This window comes from Oreochromis niloticus, linkage group LG4, assembly GCF_001858045.2.
Source record: "Oreochromis niloticus isolate F11D_XX linkage group LG4, O_niloticus_UMD_NMBU, whole genome shotgun sequence".
NCBI classification, from domain to species: domain Eukaryota; kingdom Metazoa; phylum Chordata; class Actinopteri; order Cichliformes; family Cichlidae; genus Oreochromis; species Oreochromis niloticus.
In genome coordinates this window covers 12,198,304-12,217,227 of record NC_031969.2, presented here as the reverse complement: position 1 = coordinate 12,217,227, position 18,924 = coordinate 12,198,304, and the positions used below count along the sequence as shown (strand labels likewise).

Genomic DNA, 18,924 nt, shown 5'->3' with positions numbered 1-18,924 from the left:
TTTTTAGACCTTTTCTTTGTGAGTATTTATTACACGGCTTGCTGCGGGGGAAAGCCTGTTCTAACGTTTGATTCTAAGGTTTATTTTTTAACACCTGAGGGCTCCTCTGCGTACACTTTCCCGTGATTCATTATTTTGAAAAATCTCAACAGGATCTTCAGCTTTATTGTGAAAGGTTTACGTGGAAAATAAACAAGCGGACGGTGGAGCCACGCGATGATTTTACCGTCGTTGTTGCTAACGACAACGCATAAAAACAGTCGCTTGTCCGTCCGTAGTGTGGTTATTTTAAATGTAAGAGAAAGCGAGAACTTTAAGAAATAAATACTACAGTGACCATCAAAACGATGAAAAAATATTGTCGTAAACATTTTATTTTACGACACCCTAAACAAACTATGAAACGATAGACGTTTTCATATCATCATCCGATATATATCATTATATCGAACAGCCCTAGGTGAAGGCATGGTGATTCAAGCTTTTTTTGCAGCCACAGGACCAGGGCACTTCGCAGGCATCGATTTGACCATGAACTCTTCTGTATACCAAAGTATTTTAGAGTCAAATGTGAGGCGACCTGTCTGACAGCTAAAGCTTGGGCAAAACTGGGTCATGCAACAAGACAGTGAGCCAAAGCACGGCAGCAAATCTGCAACAGAATGGCTGAAAAAGAAAAGAATCAAAGTGTTGCAGGAGGCCAGTCAAAGTACGGACCTCAAACTATTTGAAATGCAATAGTGAGACTTTAAGAGAACTGTGCATAAACGAAATGCCTGCAAATCTCAGTGAACTGGAGCTACGCTGTAAGAGTGGGGCAAAAGTCTTCCACAGAGATGTGAGAGAATGATGAAGTCATAAAGAAAATCATTACTCTAAATAACTTATTTGTGCTAAAAGTGGTTCTACAAGCTATTGAATTATAGAGTCTTAGTTTTTACACACTGCTTTTGTATTTTGCTCCAATTTTAGGAGTAGGAGCTTCAAATTGATACATTTGGTGTATCGACTAGTTCGAATCTCAGTGACCTAAACCTTAAGGTCAAAGTTCAAGTTTTCTGAAAATCTTGCGAATGCAGTAACTTGAGAACAAGGCGACATGGGATTTGGAAATTGATACTATAGGTGTATTGACTTTGAAGCTAAGGGCGAGCCCTGACTGCCACCAGTGTTTTTCATTGAGTTACGATATGTAAATCCTTAGAATTGACAGAGGATGGGGGTTTTTTTGTTCTTAAACCATGACTCTAAGTCTAGCATGCGTATATTTTTCTTTCATTACATGTCATACGTATAGAAAAATCTTCTTCTTAATGTTTATAGTTAATCAAGCCTTCTTATTTTCATATCAGAACTGATGTGTGTAATTGCATGACACTGTTTTAGACCACACTGTGTCTCCAGCTTCATGGCAGCAGTTTGTTTCAGGGCAGCTGAACAACAACATCTGAAAGGACTCGAGCCAGACTCCGAAATCTCAAGGAAAGTCTTCCCAAAAGAGCAGCGGCTGTTGTGGCAGCACATTAATGGTCCTGGATTTGAAATGAGACATAACAATAACATGTGAGTGTAATGTTTGCTGGCCGCGTGGAGGGAATCCTGAAACAAGCATGTATGAAAGCGATAACAGATAAGAGGGAAAACTGGAATGGGATGAATTAATGTTTTGTGAATGTGAAAAATAGGCAGAGTGAAGGAGGAGCGATGAGAAGATTTGAAACATGAACAGAGAGATGTTTTCGGGGGGGGGGGGGCTTTGCTGTTTGAGTAAGGACAGACTGAGAAAAGGGGGGAAGAAGAGAGAGATAGAGAAGAGGTGTGCAACCGAGCAGAACCTGCCTCGTTCTCTTTCATCAGCCATCACCGTGGAAACTAGCCTCCTCCTCCTCCTCTTTCCCTCCCAGCTTCTCTTTCCTTCGCCTGCAAAAAGGTAATCAGAGAGAGAGAGAGAGGCAGAGGCACAGAGAGAAGGAGGAAGAGAGAGAGAAAGAAAGCGGCACAGTCACCCAGACTGAGCTGTCAGAGGCGCTCTGAGGAAACAAGCAGTCCAATTTGCTCTGCTTTTCAACTTTCTTTCCTGTCCGTTGCTCACTCCCTCCTCCTCTGTTATCTAGTTGACAAAACCATTTAAATTGTGAGTGCGTGTGTTCGTGGACACGTGTGGCCAGGTTTACACAGACAACTTACATGCAGATTTTGGATCACATGCCAACTCATTGGGGTCAGCTTGCTTGGGACAAAGGCTGTCCTCCCCATAGAAACTACAAAAATGGCTATCTGTCAGATGTCTAACAAAAAAAAAGACCTAAGTTTGCATTTTAAAATGCTTAATGATTCTAGAGAAGCAAAGGTATAAGAGCTTTCTTATTGCGAAATACAAATCTAGGTAAGAAGATAGCCAGTAGTCATTCATGTATTCTGTTCAAATGACTTTGACTTTCCTTCATGCTGAGCTGTGGAGCTGACGTGTTTGGGAGTGAATTTACTCACTTTGTCGGTCGGATTGCCATGCTACTCTTGGGATGGACCGTAATCACTTTGATGATCCCCTGACTTTCCATGTAGTGCCAAAATCAGGTCACAGATTTTATCCAAAAGTAGCATGCTAGCTCACTAAACTCAGACATTAAGCATGATGAGCAGTAACAAATCTGTAGATGCTATCCAAAAAGGATCATATGAATTACAGTTTTTTTTTATCCCAAATAGTTTAAACTAAACTGGAAATCTAAAAAAGCTAAATTACTTCAGTTATTTGTCCAGTTTAGGTTGGATTTCAGGAGTTCCAGTTAGCCACATTTGCACCATAATCAAAGTCATGTTACTGTGTTGGGTCTTAAGCTTTTTTTCTGTCTTGTTCACATTTAGATACTGGAAAAACGAATGGCTCCCTGTTTTTGTTTTAATTAATCACTTATGCTTCAATCACACAGGCCTAGAAACCAGTCATCAACCTCCTGGCAACCACTGGTCGCTAGGGGAAAACAATATATTCCTTTCTTGGTTGGTTGGTGGTTGCTGAAGGTTCCTGGCTGTGTCCTGTCTTGCGTTTCTGCTGGAACCAGGCACTGCTTTTTATTTGAGGGCAAACAGTCTGGTTTCCTTCACACTTTCCCGGTTGCACCATATACCTCTTTGTGACCGGTTTCACCTAGAGACTGCCACCAGAACCACTTTCCAACCAGTCAGACACACCAGGGATATATATTTTTCCCTAGTGAGTGGTGGTTTTCAAGTTTCAAAGCCTGCTTGACAGGGGTCTTGACTGATGCCCCATTCCCACAGCAACCGTTGCTAACGATATATATAACTGTAGCCATTAATCAAGCCATTGATATTGCTTAAAGTTTTAAGTCATAGCGTCAAAATGGCAAAATCTAGAATTCATCATCTTGAGGCTGAATTTCAAAGGTTCTGACGTTTGTTCAAATAGTGAACATCTAATCTAAATCAGCAACTTGTGTCACACGTGGTGCAGTATCAGCAGTTTTTAAATCTAGACACCTTTCCAAACGTTGAGCTACGCAATTGTTTGTGCTACGCAATAGTTTTTTTGGTAGTAATATATGGTGTAACCTCACTATATACATTAACACAAGGATGACACCTCTAGGAAATAAAATGTGCTAGACTGTAAGTGTATGTAATTTGCTCGTTATGGATGCAATAGCTACTTTTAATGCCAGCGTACATCCTTTACAAATTCTTTTCTAATTTTCTTCTGCTTTTGAAATAAGCCTGTAGTCCAGTATTATTCCAGACATTATGACTTTCTCCACCTGCCATTTGCTGTCTGAAGAGTCACCACAAATGCCCTTCCTTTCCACTCACCTGCATTCGCCTCATTAACGAGGCCCTGCAGTATTCATGCTACCTCAGCTCACCATGTCTCACTTGCCTGTATGTTAATCTGTGCCTTGTAGCATCCTGGCTTCCCGTTTGGGTTTTTTTTTTTTTATATATTGTATTGTGTTTAAAAAAATAATAATAACCTTGCCTGTGGTTTAGATTCACCGGATGCTTCCAAGTAAAGCTCACTTCTTGCTTTTAATCACCCATTTCACAAGTTCTGCTTTAGTTTGAACTGAAATGCAGACACATCCCCTGACACTGACTACAAAAAGGAAACTAGAACAGGCAGTGCCAATGTTTAGGAAACATTGACTTCAGTTTTATCTACAGGATATATTTTTCCTTGTCTTGCTTTTCTTAACAGTTCTTACAATAGACCGTGTATGAAACAGTAATGTATTTGCAGTTCGAAAAGGGTAAAGGCAGTGCAGGTGTGCCTTAAGTGACCTTTCTGTGAATTGCAATGTATGCAGGTTGGGAAAATGACTCTTTTAGCCCTCTGTAAGCACTTTCCTGATTATGTCAATCACATCTTAGTGAATGCAACAGGATGTTAATGGTCCCCATTAGAGTCAAAAATGACATATTTTAGATTGTATTTTAAGGCAGGCCTAGCTTGCTGCTGACACATTGCAGTACCCCTTAATTTATCATTCACATTAAATTCAATTAGTTTTATTTGTGTAGTGCAAATCACAACTACAGTCACCTCAAGGCACCTTGTATTGTAAGATAAAGACCCTACAATCATACTGGAAAGAAACAACAATCAGATGACCCCCTTTGAACAGAAATCCAGCAACAGTGGGAAGGAAGAACTCGCTTTTAACAGGAAGAAACCTCCAGGAAAACAAGGCTCGGGGTAGGACAGCCATCTGCCGCAGGAACCAAAATACTGTAGGAAGCACAAATAAGCTTGTTGGGGTGTTACGGTACTATTAGGTCTTTAAGATAAGATGTCAGCACTATTGCTGCAGTATTTTTGATCAACTAAAGGCTTTTCACTGAGTTTTTAGGACAGTTTTTCACCAGCTTCGGCTTTTTTCTGCCTGTTAATTGGATTGTGTTATTTAAGTCATCTGTGCTTTATTGTGGGGATCTCGTACATTGAGTTTTAGTCTTTTAGTGGGTGGCCGACTTCAGTGTTGGACTCTGCTGTGCATACAGGGTTTGTGCGTGGGTGAGAGTTGGATCAAGGACAAACATCCACCTTGTGGCTAATTTGTCACAGTCATGGGGTTACGCAGACTCGTTGTTGTTTGTATTCGTCCCCTTTTTCAACCTTGTTTTGAGGCAAAAAAAATTTTTATTTATTTAGAAGTGGATTATGTTCAATGTTCAGTATATTTTAGTTCACAAGAACTAGACTGATACGGCATTGAATAGTTGTAGTTTAATTAAAGCATTAAAATGTTTGCTGCTTTGATTTGCAAATGACATAATTTGACAATTTAACTCAGTAACTATTATAAATAATTCTCAGGTGTGTGTGTGTGTGCGTGTGTGTAACAGCTCCATCTGTAACATGCTGATATTCTCCAGAAATTTTTTAAGGTAGTAATTATTATTACAGTGTGTATTAAGGAATGTGTGGTATACAAGAGGGGGGTGTGCAGGTTTGTGCTTATGTTCATATGTTTTATGCATAAGTGACAACAGTTGCATGCTGGGCCCAGTAGGAGAAACATGACTCGGATAAAACACGCACACACAGGCAGACAATCATGCATACTCTGAACTCTCATTCCCGTTTGCTGTGTCCCATAATGCCTTGCTGTGGCTGTGCCTGCAGCTGCCCTCGAGCAACTGTGACCTTTGTGAGGGAAATGCCTCCTGATAGATGCTCCCACTACGTATGTGTGTGTGTGATCATTACTGTGCTGTTTATTAGACTGAAAAAACAATAACCAACAAATTTGAGGTTGAGTCTTTGAAAACATGCAGTCTCCTCCATGCACTTACACTTGACTGCCCAAGCACATACGTACACGACTTCACAGATTAGCTCGCGTGCCAGTGTCCCCATGTTCAGATTGATGTGTGTAGCTGCTTATGATTTAAAAAAAAATGCATGCATAAAATGATTATCTGTGTGTGAAATTGATAAAAGAGCAAACTGGACTCGAGCCAGTTTACTGAATTTTATCCCACTGTCCTCAGACCTCAAAACAAAACCCAACTCTCCTTCTTTACTATAATGAAATTGAGCTTTTGGAAGGCAATTAATGTAGGAACATAACACCTTGTAGCAAATAACACTGAGAAGACCTGGCACTCTTTTCTGCTCCCCCACATTAATATAACTGCTGGAGATACAATATAACACTCGCACGAGCAATAATTGATCCAGTGTACGATCGTCAGTGCAGGTACGAACTTTTCAAGCATACTAAGTAGTCCCATTATTTTAGGAGCCCCATCTAATAAAGAGAAGTAATATCCAGCTGGCAAAGGATATAATTTCACTTGTGGTATGCAGGGAAAGGATAAATGAAAGTGCTCTTTAGGAATGAGGGAAATGGTTGCCTGCTGGAGTCCCAGAAAGGTGGCCTCAGCTGTGGTTTCGTCCTGAAAAGAGATATTTATTAAAAGGCTGTCATCTGAACGCCTTCGTGGAAAGATTTGGATGTGTGCCGGATTGAGTAAAATCTCATGAATAGGAAAACACTTAAAGAAATGAGATGTATGTCACATTAAAAAAAACAAAAAATAGTAGCACAGTCTCCTTACCGGACTGAGACAAATGTGTGGCTCTATTTTAATGATCTTATTAATCTTCTGTAACTGAGACGGAAAGATTTTCTTTCTTCTAAGCCAATTTGTTAAGCCTGAACTGAGGGGCTTTAATTTAAGCAGCCGCCTGAGAGCCTCACATTGGATTTTTCTTTAAGTGCCACACACCTTTGTTTATTTCCAGTGTTTGTTTGTGATTTTTTTTAATGTTTTACAAATGTGTCATGGTGCAGATTTGAGTGTTTCGTTTTTTCCTTTGTAGGAGTTGCTTCTGTGGGGAATGGCCACAACGAAGATTAGCTTCTTAACTTTTTTCTGGTTTTGTTTCTGCTTGGTGATATTCAAACAGGCCACCTCAACCGTGCAGGTTAAACTTTAGGACTACGGCAATAATCAGTCTAAATTACCGTTTGTATTTATTCAAATACGGTGCAGACAAGGAAAGAGACATGCATACTAGCTGACTCAAATGAACAAGGTGCTGGAAACATTCCTCGGGGATTTTGGTCCATATCATGATGGCGTCACACAGTTGCTGCGGATTTGCTGCTGCACATGCATGATGTTAATCCCCACCGTCTAAATATTTCAGCATAAATGGACTCTTCAGACTGAGCAACATTTTTCCAGTCCTAGTGTCTACACAGGCAGACAGTAAAATTATAAATGGCTCATGTAGCCCTAATTTTGTTGAGCATGTGGACTGTAGCCTCAGTTTTCTGTTCTTAGCTTAGACAGAAGTAGCAAGCAGTGGAGTCTTCTGCTGCTGCACTCATCTGCTTTGCAGTTTGATGTGTTGTGCATTGAGAGATGCTCTCCTTCCATCCTTGGTTGCAACGAGTGGTTATTTGAGTTATTGTTGGCTTTCTATCAGTTAAAGCAATCTGGCCATTCTCCCCTTACCTCTGTGGAAGAAGTGATTTTTTTTTTTTCCCCAGAGAACTGCTCCTCACTGGATATGGTCTCTTTTTGGACCGTAACCGTAGTGATGGCTGTGCAGTAAAATCTCTGAATTTGGATTGTTGATGGTGTCTGCCACATTCACAGTTACTTAAATCAACTTTCCTCCCCATTCATAGTCTTGCTTTGAATGTCAAAGTTCAAAGGTGGTCTTCACCATTTCTGCATGCCTAAACGCACTGAGTGCTGCCATGTGATTTGGCTGATTGGATATTTGTGTGTGTGTGTGTGTGTGTGTGTGTGAGTGAGAGAGAGAGGAAGCGAGTGTGGGATCATAGGCTGGTTTTGACACTTGACATAAGTGTTTGTGACAACTGACTCACTTACTGATACAGCATTTGGAGGTACGTCACTGAAACATCACTGTTGGCTAAAAGTATGTGACTCATATAGCCCCATGCGCGCGCACACACACACACACACACACACACACACACACACACACACACACACACACACACACGTTTTAGTTACAGTAACAGGCCCAGACAGCACGTTTGACTGACAGAGATCCACATCGAGATTGTCTGACAGCTACCTGCTCCCCACTTTGGATCCTTGTTTTAGTACTCTCCACTGCAATAAAATGTGTACAACACATACTTGTTTGCTTAGTGCTTGACAGGGTGACGTGGAAAGCGTGAAATATTAGACATGACAGCTTCAGTATTTGAGCGTCCAAGTCCTCATGTGCCAAAATTCTTCTAAGAAGTGTAAAAATCTGCAACAGTTAGCTAACAAACACTGGAATCACCATGTGTTTTGATTATTTACTTTCCTGTTAGAGACTAGCTCGACGTCCTCCCCCTTCGTTATTACTACATCATTAAAAAAGCAGGTAGTGAAGTACACATTTAGAGACACATTAGCACTACTCATCCACAGTACACGCAGTACTTAATTCTTCCAGTTATTATAAAGTTTTTGAATAAAGTGTTCATCCCTTATTTTGAGCATGTTTGGAAATTACAACCTGAGAAGTCCTGGATCAGCTCCAAAAGCAATAAATCTGTATCCTCAGCTGTGAATTCGTTCAGTCGAATAAAATCCCTGAAAGACATTTTTAAAGAATTCTCAACGAGACAGATCTTTGGTGAAGATGAAGCACACCTCTGACTACAAGGATGACAGTGTTATATATTTTTGATATATGCTACAAATCTCACAGGGAAATTCACAACATTCTGAGTGTGTGTTAATCCCGTTTGCTTGCATATTTTCAGTCAGAAGCTCACAGTCCATTTGTTTCTCCTGAAGGCATAAATCTTTAAAAACAGCAGTGCAACCAGACAGCAGACCGTTAGCACATTTTGACCCAAGCGGAAACCACCAAGCGATATCCCTTAAGAAGCAGTTTGTGTAATAGCTGCTGGATGATACCTCTAAAAATAGATCTCACACTTCAATACTGAATTTTAACAGCATGCTTTGAGAAATATGATCTGTAGTTTATTTATTTATTTATTTTAGCCGCTTCGGCTGACTGATCGATCAGCTTGTTCCATAGAGTCTACAATTCACAAGAATTGCTCCTCCCTCCACAGTATTGCACAGCACTTAAACTTATTCACAGTGATCATCCAATGGGTCTTCATCCAAATTGTGCACAAGGTCATATTTGTAATATGAATTTAGGCAGTAACCTGTGATTTTTAAAATATATGGATGATCTCCTCTATAATTTTTTTTTAATCTAGTTTTGTTGGGTTTTTTAACCCTTATTTATATTGGACAGTGTAAAGAAGATTTAAAGCCAGGCCTCTGGAATCGCCTTATGGCATATGGGTTCTCCACTCCACCTGGCTTTGTACTATTGATGACAGGTCACAGTTATATATTAAAAAAAATGCTTAATAAATGAGGCAGGTGCTGTGCTTTTTTGCTGCTGCTGGATTCCTGACAAACTTCTCCATAAATCCGAGCACAGATCAGATCACTAGTACATATTTGGCTTGCATTACATCAAGAATAGGGATTTTTTTCAACTGAAGTTATAATTGACTAATCCATTTAAGGTAGCTACCACAGCAGCACCATAACATTATAAATGGTCCCATTATACAAATAGCACTACACCTCTTCCTGTCCTCTATGGTGAAATGCATTTTCATATCGATCACAGCTTAGCAAACATTCTTTATTAATCGCAGGATGTTGACATTTTGTGCATGGTGTCACGTTTTGAAGATGTATTAGATATTTAGTGATGTGATGGCAACTTCAACTAACCTGAAGGTCCAGCACACGAGTCTTGAAGTTATTTTTAGCAGATGTCTTTGTTTTTTAAAATGGATAGTGTGACATCATGTACAAAAACAAAATGTTTGTGTGTGTGTGTGTGTGCGCACATCCGCTTTTAACTGTGTTTTCTCAGTTGTGATTTCGATTCTTTGTCCCAGAGAGAGATAAAAGCGGTCATCTATCTATGTTCCCTCCTCCCACATGTCTGTGAGCCGAGCTATTTTTGTTTTTGTTGTTATTTATTTCTGCTTTTACTTCAGAGAAAGAAAGAAATCTTTATTATAAGAGAATTAACCTAAATGTCTTCCAGCTCTTCATAGGGGTATATTTGAAAATGTACCCAGCACAAAATTGATTGCAGACAACATGTCATCAGCCTGTGTCATCAGGTAGCAGTGAATAAAGCCGATATCAGCCAATATATTGGTCCATCCCCATTTTATTGTGCCGTTCAGTGCCCTATTCATCATAATGGTTTGATGCAAATCTGTTCACTTAAAAAGGCTGGAGCTATAATGAATTTCCCAGCCGCCTGACACAAAGCAGCTCTGACTGATGACGCTTTACAGCATCAGCAGCCAATTTTCCGGTTACCTTCCACTCCACCTGTAACATCCATGTAAACCATCCGCATTAATCATTTTTATTTCTCACTGTCAACAAACTCATCCAGTGTGCCTAAATCCCAAAAAGGAAAATATTTTATTACTGCCATAAAAACATATGGCAGAACAAATTGCTGAGTCACACCATTGGAGGAACTGACATGGTCTTTTCCATTTACACCACTGATCTGAAGTACTAAAGATAGGTGGCCATTTACTTCTACATGAGTAACTGTATTGTTAGGAAATTTGTTTTTTAAGTGGCATTTGGTGATATTATCAAAGTCCTTCCTGAAGCAAGTCTCACCATTTGGCAGCTATCTTTTCAATACACAGGCAGATAGTTCAGCCATCATCTAAGTGAATGGGGAGAAAGCTTTAATCCCAATGGTCAGTAGGACATGAAGAATCACCGGTCCAACCTGATAAAAAAAACGATGCTGACATGATCAGCGACTCCCACCAGACCACTCAGTAATTGACATATTGCATCCATCACTTCATGGATACAGTAAACCAAGAAAACTCATATATACTCCCCTGCATCATTACTACATTAATAATGGACCATTGGTTAGGCAGAAAAATGCAATTTAATAATCTTACAAATCAAAAAGTTAAACAGAATACTGTGTGTACTTTCTTGGTTGATTGAGGGCACCTTGCAAATGTCACAATAAATCATGGACAGCTCTGTGAATTATTTACTACAGTAAAAAACAGTGCCGGTTCATGTGTTTCCTGGTTCCAAAAGAAGATGGCTCAGAGCAGCTGATTGACTCTTTATGGTTGGGACAGTCGCCATGTGTGGAGTTTTGGAATTCTCCCTTCGGTTTCAATTCGAGCATTTGAATATCTCAGTGATTACCTGGGTGGCAGTAAGCCTGTTGGTTATGCACATAATTCTGAATATCTTCTTGCTTGATTAATTAATACATGATTTGAATTATAAAATGTAAGAGATGCTTGTTTTGTTATCAAAGACTATACTGTATACTGCAACTCGGTGTACTGCGGCTTGTTGATTCAAAATATTAGCATTCTATCTTAGCTGTTTAATGCGTAGGTGGCTATAAAAATAGTGGTTGATAAACAAGGCCTCAGTAACACAGGCCTAGAGGCCAGCTGGTGACCCTGGCAACCTCTAGTTGCTAGGGAAAAATGTGTGTTCTCCAACAGGTTGGAAAGTGGGTGCTCGAAATTGCTGGTTGCAAAGAAAGTGCTCCATCATTAACCTTCTTGTTACTGCTTTGTTTGCTAGCAGATTACTGTTGTTGCCTTCAAAGATTCATTAACTAGATGCTGGGCAGCGGTGACACCTGGAAAAATATGCTTCCTGCTATCAACTGAAGCAATTTGGTGTAGCATGGTACCTGTTTGCAACCAGTTAAAACTAGCAACTGCCTAAACTCTCCAACTAGTCATGGACTACACATTTTTGTCCAGCGAGCAATGGTTGCTAGAGATTCACTGAAGAGTCTCCGGAATTCTGTGAGTGGAGCCTAAATTATAATCTTCAAATTGCCAGCTGTAGTATTTTCCCAGCAATGGGTTGTGTGATCTGGAAATACAAAAGCTTATTTTGCTCATACTCAACACCGTCAAACAGGATGGAGGCTGGTGAGGGGAGCAGAAAAAGGGCTCGGTGTATAAGAGAAAATTCAAACCTCCAAATAGTTTCTGTTGAAGTATGTATTTGTGGACGTGTTGCACTTTGGATTAAGAGGGTGCGCTGAGGTAATATTATGCATACATTTGTGGTGGTATATTGCCTTAAGAATGATGCATTACAAAGTTTGATTCACATATGTTTTTTGCAGATGATTATCTTAATAAATGGAGATATAAAAGACTATAAAAGTCAATCAGTTTCACAGTCAGATGTTAGTTTCCATCCCCTACTGCATGAGTTGGATGAATCAATTTATGAATGACTTTCTGAGTGTGGGTGCTGGAAAAAGCCTCTTCATGTGCAAAGAAGCAATTAGCTCGAGTCGTTTATTTTGTTCATTGCCAGCCTCTATCCTCCTATTTCTCTCTAATTCTCCCGTGCCGTTTTACCACCAAACCTCTTTCAGCCCGCACTTCCTCTCTCTTCATCCTTCTTCATCTCTCTTTCTCTGCTGCTCCCCTTCATCCCTCCTCAGTGCCGCTCTCTTTCATAGCCCCCGTGGTGTTGACCATGTGTGAATGGGGCTGAATGATGGGTGGGAAGGAGGCTGCATGCAGTGTAGTTGCACGCGGGCGTGCACATGCACGGCACATAGAAACACAGTCCTACATGAGCACGCACACACAGAGTTTACTGGTGGGTGTGTTTGTGTGTCTCTGTGAGTCGGTGTGTTGAGGAGGATGAGTCACTCTCTGCATGAAACGCACACACACTCTCAGTCACACATGGACGAACCAGCATGCACTCATATAAGCAATCTAAATACACGGGGCTTTTATTTGCATGCATGATTGATAGTGCTCATGTATCATTTTAATGAGCTTGGTGAGCGTGTGTGTTCATTTGATGTCTTTACTTTAGCCGTTGTGCATTTTTGTCTTTTACATTGAAACTGTGTGCGTTTGTGTGTGCTGGGTGTGATAAGGCTTTTCATTAGTGTTTCCCATACACAGCCTGAAGGCTACAGCTCTGCCCTGCATCATCTGTCATCTCTCTCTCTGCCTGTCGATATACTTTCACATCTGCTTACAGGAAGTGCGCATGCTCCATCTCCCAAAATTTATAATGGATGTCAAGTTAGTAAAATAATGTGACCATTGGCAATGACATTTACGCTTTCAAGAAGAAGTGGTTAAAAAATGATAGAAAGCAGCTGTTGAAAATGTTGTCCTAACCTTGTGCTGAACCTCACTGTATGCTCCTGCTATGCTGTGGATACCTGGTCAGCACAGGTACAGCTGTGACTGATGGGAATGTGCATCAAATCGTGTGTGTGTGGACAGAATAAAGGGTCCTATTAATGTGTGTGAGAATATACAGCAAAAGATGCTTGGGATAATTTAGGTCTGACTCCTTGTAAGCCTGTAAGACTCTCAGTAGTAGGATGTGTTTGAGCTGAGCAGATGGTGGTGCAGAGCTAAGCGGCATCTTCAGGGTAAGCTGCTAAGTAGTTTGTGAAATACATTTGCTGGAACACTACTAAACAGTGACATCACTCTTTTCTCTTGTAAATATACCTCTGACAACATGTGTGTGCGTACATACAATTTAGTTTTGCCTCTTTGCACCACCACAGTGGTTTTTAGAGGTAACCCGATTTAGATGTAGTTCAAGGAGTTTTTAACATGAGCATCACATTAACTGAGCCATTTTTAAACACAGTCCCACATTTTTAAGAGGCTCAAAAGTAATTGAACAACTGAGTGACTAGAACCATGTCCAGGTGAGGCCCGTTCTCTCATTATGCCATGACAAACAAGGCTTATAAAAGATCTGATCTTAAAAGAAAAGATCCTACCAACATTTCAGGGAAACAGCAAAAACTTTAGAAGTGGTCAAATCAACAATCTGGTACATTCTTAAAAAGGAGCACTGAGCAGCTCAGCAACACCAAAAGACTAAAAAAAATACAACGAAAAACCATGTTAACAGAATTATTTTCATGGTTAAAAAAAAACAACATCTGACCAAGTCAAGAACACTTGAGGAGGTGTGTACAATCAATCAAAACTCTATAACGTCTTAATGAATCAAAAATACAGAGGGTTTACAACAAGGTGCAAACCACTAGTTACACTTGGACTTTCACAGAAAACGTCTTTAACTTGTACTAGTAAGATTAGAAAAGTGTGGAGAAGAAGAAAAATGGAGAAACAGCATGATCTGAACAATATTGCATCATCTGTCAAACATGGTGGAGGTAGTGTTATGGCATGGGCATCTGTGGTGAATGATACACGCAGCAGGATGAACTGTATAGTGTGCAGGGCTATACTCTCTGCTTATATTCAGAAAAATGCTGCAGAACTGATCGGACAGTCCCTCAGAGTTGCCCGTGTATACAGTGAGATACATCAGAAAATTAGTATTTATCAAACAAAACAACTTTTCATGTCTGTATTGTTCAAAATAAACTACTACTGTACTATCTCCACTGATCTGTGTGTCTCTTCTCCAGGAACATTCAGAGGTGTGTGTAAGAAAATTGATCACTTCCCAGAAGATGCTGACTACGAAGCAGACGCAGCTGAATACCTCCTACGTGAGTCTGATATGAGCACACACTGCACTGTGCATTCACAACTAGGCTTTCCTGGCCAGTGATACCATATTTAGAGTAGAACTGTCTGACAAATCACTAAACTTGTTTTTTGTTATCTCAACACATCGTATGTTCCCAAGCAATGTAAAGCCAATTCCATTGTTAGATATGTAACAACAACAATGTTATCAAGGTCATATTGGCTTGAAAAGAGAATTATTTTGTAAAGTCTGCATTAGAAACAGCACACAAGCATGATGTGGGTGTGAGGCAACCATGAACATTACTGTGTCCCCCTCTCTAGCACCATCTGCAGGACAAACTACAGGGGTAGTATGGTTAAGGATCACAAAGTTAGTTCCATCCACTATTTTGTAGTAGCGACTTAAGACTAATGTAGAGGCAAGAGTACAGAACAATGGATTTTTTTAATTAAATGTGACCAATTGAAAATCACAAAACACTGACAGTTAATCTTTCTTCTTTAGGAGTGGGATATTCCCACTAACCTTTTTTCTCTGGGAAGAGAAAGCAGTAGTCAGTAAGCAGCTGAACACTGGAGGTGTTACAAATACAGTTAGAATAACACCAGTTAGTTATTTTGTCATTTCTTGTATGAAGCACTGTTTAGGTGTTTAACAGCTCACCTTATGTGCACAGTTCTTATGCATACTGTTTTGATTACAGTTAAAAGGCATGTGATTGAACCCCTGAAGTTTTTCCTTTGATGATGGCCTGCTACTTTGCATCGCCACACAAACTTGCACTGAAATATTCCAGCTATCACATTATTGCCAGGCAGTAAACCTCTAATCCTCCCTTAACCATTAAATAGATCTCTTGAGATTACAAATCTGCTTGGCAAGACAAGGCCAAGAGCAGCATTCACCTTGCATGCTTTTTTGACTGCAGGAGAAACCTGAGTGTGAGCATGGAGAAAACAATCAAACTCCATGGAGCATGTCCCTTTACAGGTTTGAAACCAGTACTCTCTTGCTGTGAGGCAAAAGTTAGCTAACAGCTGAGCCACCATGCTAGCATCAAGGTAATCCCACACTGTTTCAGTATTGTTGAGGTCTGGGTTCTGGGGAGGCCAGTCCATGATTGATAGTGTTTTATTGTGTTTTTATCTATCCTGGTATGCTTGTACTGCCTCGGCAGTGTGATTGGAATCACTGTCGTGCTGAAAACTGAATCTGTTGCCGGTCTGGCAATTTACAGATGGTATTGCATGGTGGTTCAAAAGTTGACAATCCTTTCACTTTGACAAACAATAGCAGGATCCACTGAAAGGCCACAAGTCTGTCTCAGGTCCTGTGTCAAGTGTGGGTATTTTTCCATTTCTTAAGAATATGACTTTCAGATACTGTTTATCTGGTGTAGATATTTTTTGGGCCTCCCACTTCTTCATTTGTCATCCACTTGTCCATTTCCCTCAGATTTCGGGACGAGCTCCACACCATGCTGAAAAGTGTCAGCTAATAACGCTTTGGGCATCACCTTGTTGGTGCAAAAATAGTATTGTATGCCTTTAAAAAAAATTTAATTTGGCTTTTTTCATGTTTCATGTTTCATGGGTCACTGTTAAGTAGCTAAACAAATAAAAAGAACATTCATCTGAAAAAGGCCAGAGAACTGTTGTCCAAGACTTCTTTCATTATAAGAAAGTCTGGCACCTCTGAAGCAAAACATAAAGAAATATAAAGAAAAAGACTTTCGCTCAGTACTCTTTATTGCTCTTCTCATCTGAAGGATAATGGGAAATGGGTAAAGTTTCTTTAAAAAAAAAAAACAATAATTATGGTGACTGGCATTTCTATGCCAGCTGGTATAATTATGTACCCAGAACAGTGTTTATAAACAGCAGCTGGCAATATTAAAATGTCTAATAGCAGGAACAACGAAACAAATTATGACCTTAATGGCTTTCCATAACATTACATAATGAAGAAACACAAACAAATGGCAAGTAGTTAAGAAATTGAACCTAAAAAAGGCATTCATAAGGTTAAAAAAGATTATAAGAAAATAAATAGTGAGTATTTAGTAGAAAACACAGAGAAGTGAGCTCTCGGTTTATTCTAAGAGTAAAGATGGAAAACAACAACAGGAAAGAAGGGGAATGGATTCAGCCTCTGCCTCTTTTTCATTGCTCCACTGAACACAGAGCAACATCCCCAGAGGGAGCCAATTAGATCACAGTCCTTAGAGCTGATAAGCCAATAAGGAGCAGAGACCTAGTGACCAGCATTTCATGCAGCCCAGGGTTGTGGGCCACAGGGGCGGAGTCTGTACGCGCAATATCTGCAGCTTTCGGTCACGGCGGGAATGTTTTGCCACGCAAGAAACAACAAACATAAAGAAAACAGATGGAGAAAAAAAACTACAATGATCTGCTTCGTTTACTTTGTTTTTTTGTGAAGACACAACCGTATATGATAAAACTCTGATGCATGGGCTCTCCTCATCTATTCGGTATCTCAAAATAGCCCGAATCTCAGTTCTGCGCAACAAGCTGTTTGCAAATATTCCTCAATATGTTATCGCATCCTGCACACATATGACAAATATTTCACTCCCACTGAAGCCTCACTTTCACATTCATTATTTTGCCTCGCATATGTCAGCGTGACTCTCCATCTGTCTTGGGTTTTGTCCATTTTTTTTTCCCCTTCTCCGTCCGTCTATCGGTCTCTCTCCCTTGCTCTCTCCAGCAAAGCCTCTGAATGCTTTAACATGTTCAGAATTCAGGTTCAGTCGAGCATTTAGCAGCCCGCTGCCTCGCGTGTGTAAAGTGGAACCTTTTTTTTCTTTCTTTTTTTTCTTCCCCTTGCATCTCCATCCTCCATCCTCCAGCACAGAAGTGATGCACACCAATGATTTTGACGACGTAGCGGTGGAGCTACTGTTCTTCCAGCACAAATGATCCTTCATCAGTTTCTGATGGATCTGAAAGGCGACGTCTTTACACGGCAACATAAAAAGTTTGCACCTGTCAGTTATGAACGCGTTTCCACTCTTTGTGTGTATGTGCAGGTGCTGTGCGTGCCTCCAGTCTTTTCCCCATCATGAGTGTGGGTCTGCTGTTCCTGGGTGGGCTCTGCGTGGCTGCCAGTGAGTTTTACCGAAGCCGACACAACGTCATCCTCAGCGCAGGAATCTTCTTCGTCTCAGCAGGTTAGTCATCACTGCGAGTGTCTCTGCGTGTCCATGTGTGTCGTCTTTCCTCTTAGGAATTTACTTACAATGATCGTCGGTCATCAGAACAGCGTACATGAAACCACACTTACTAATTCACAAATTCAGCACTTCATATCACATTTTTTTTCTTTTAAATACAGTACCAGCCACATGCCTTACATTCTCTGACCTGGTGAAAGGAGCTTGAGATAACAACAAGGCGGCTGTCTGTGTGAGCCACATGTGTCTGAGTGTGTGCAGCTGTGTCACTGTGGGCCGACTCTAAACGGAGGAGGCACAGCATTCAGATATTTGTTGAGGAGCCCATTGAGCGTCTAAAGCACACAGAAGAGCCCGTGAGAGGCACCAAAGTGTGGATATGGGACACAGTAGCTGATTAATCAATCAACAAGAATGCCATGATGCCACTGTGATGCACTGCGAGGGTGTGAGAGTGCAAACACACACACCTATAGAGTCTTTCATTGAGACGCAGCAAAGCATCTTTGCAGACACCCTTGTGCTCACATATCCGTACTGTAATGATCCTGGTGCTTCTCCTGGGGTCTTGCAAGGTGATTATTATTGGTCGGTTTTGTAATCGGAATTATTAAAAACGCTCATTAACTTTTACTGATGCACTTATTGAACCCTTGTCTTTTTAACAATGGATTTCCTTAAACGTTGAATAGGAGTTTAAAAAAAATCAATTTAAACCAAATTAAAGTAAAGGCACTGCTGTAAACAACAAGGGTTGAATTTATTATGTAGCACAATATAAAACGGGGGCGTTGTTGCAAAACAGAACGCAGATAATCGTCTTATCTCGATTGTCTCGTCGGTAGCCAGAATTGTAATTAAAGACCTGAGATGCGCGGAAAAAAAACAAAACCGTTAAATCTGTGCAACATTATTAGTTTTAACTAAGGATTTTTTTTTATCTGACTCACATGTTAAGGTTTAGTAAGTTCACTTTAATTGCATTGAAAAGGTTATTAGTCACAGAAAAATTGTATTTTCATTAGTTTTTAACAAATGCGACTGTCTTTTGCAGAAAAACGCACCATGTCCACCAGACAGGACTAAAGATGCAGCTGGAAACATTACAAATGAAATCGCTGAACAAACTGGTCAGCAGT

The 18,924-nt window shown here is 40.3% G+C and overlaps 1 protein-coding gene across 2 annotated transcripts in view; it reads left to right on the top strand.

Moving 5' to 3' along the window:
* cacng3b (calcium channel, voltage-dependent, gamma subunit 3b) overlaps positions 1 to 18,924 on the top strand; it is a 39,001-nt gene that overhangs the window by 9,310 nt on the left and 10,767 nt on the right. For both annotated transcript variants that reach the window (XM_003454944.5, XM_025906855.1), the window contains 2 exons: positions 14,522 to 14,605; positions 17,642 to 17,782. In XM_003454944.5, the coding sequence (XP_003454992.2) occupies positions 14,522 to 14,605; positions 17,642 to 17,782 (225 nt within the window). The remainder of the gene's footprint in view (positions 1 to 14,521; positions 14,606 to 17,641; positions 17,783 to 18,924) is intronic.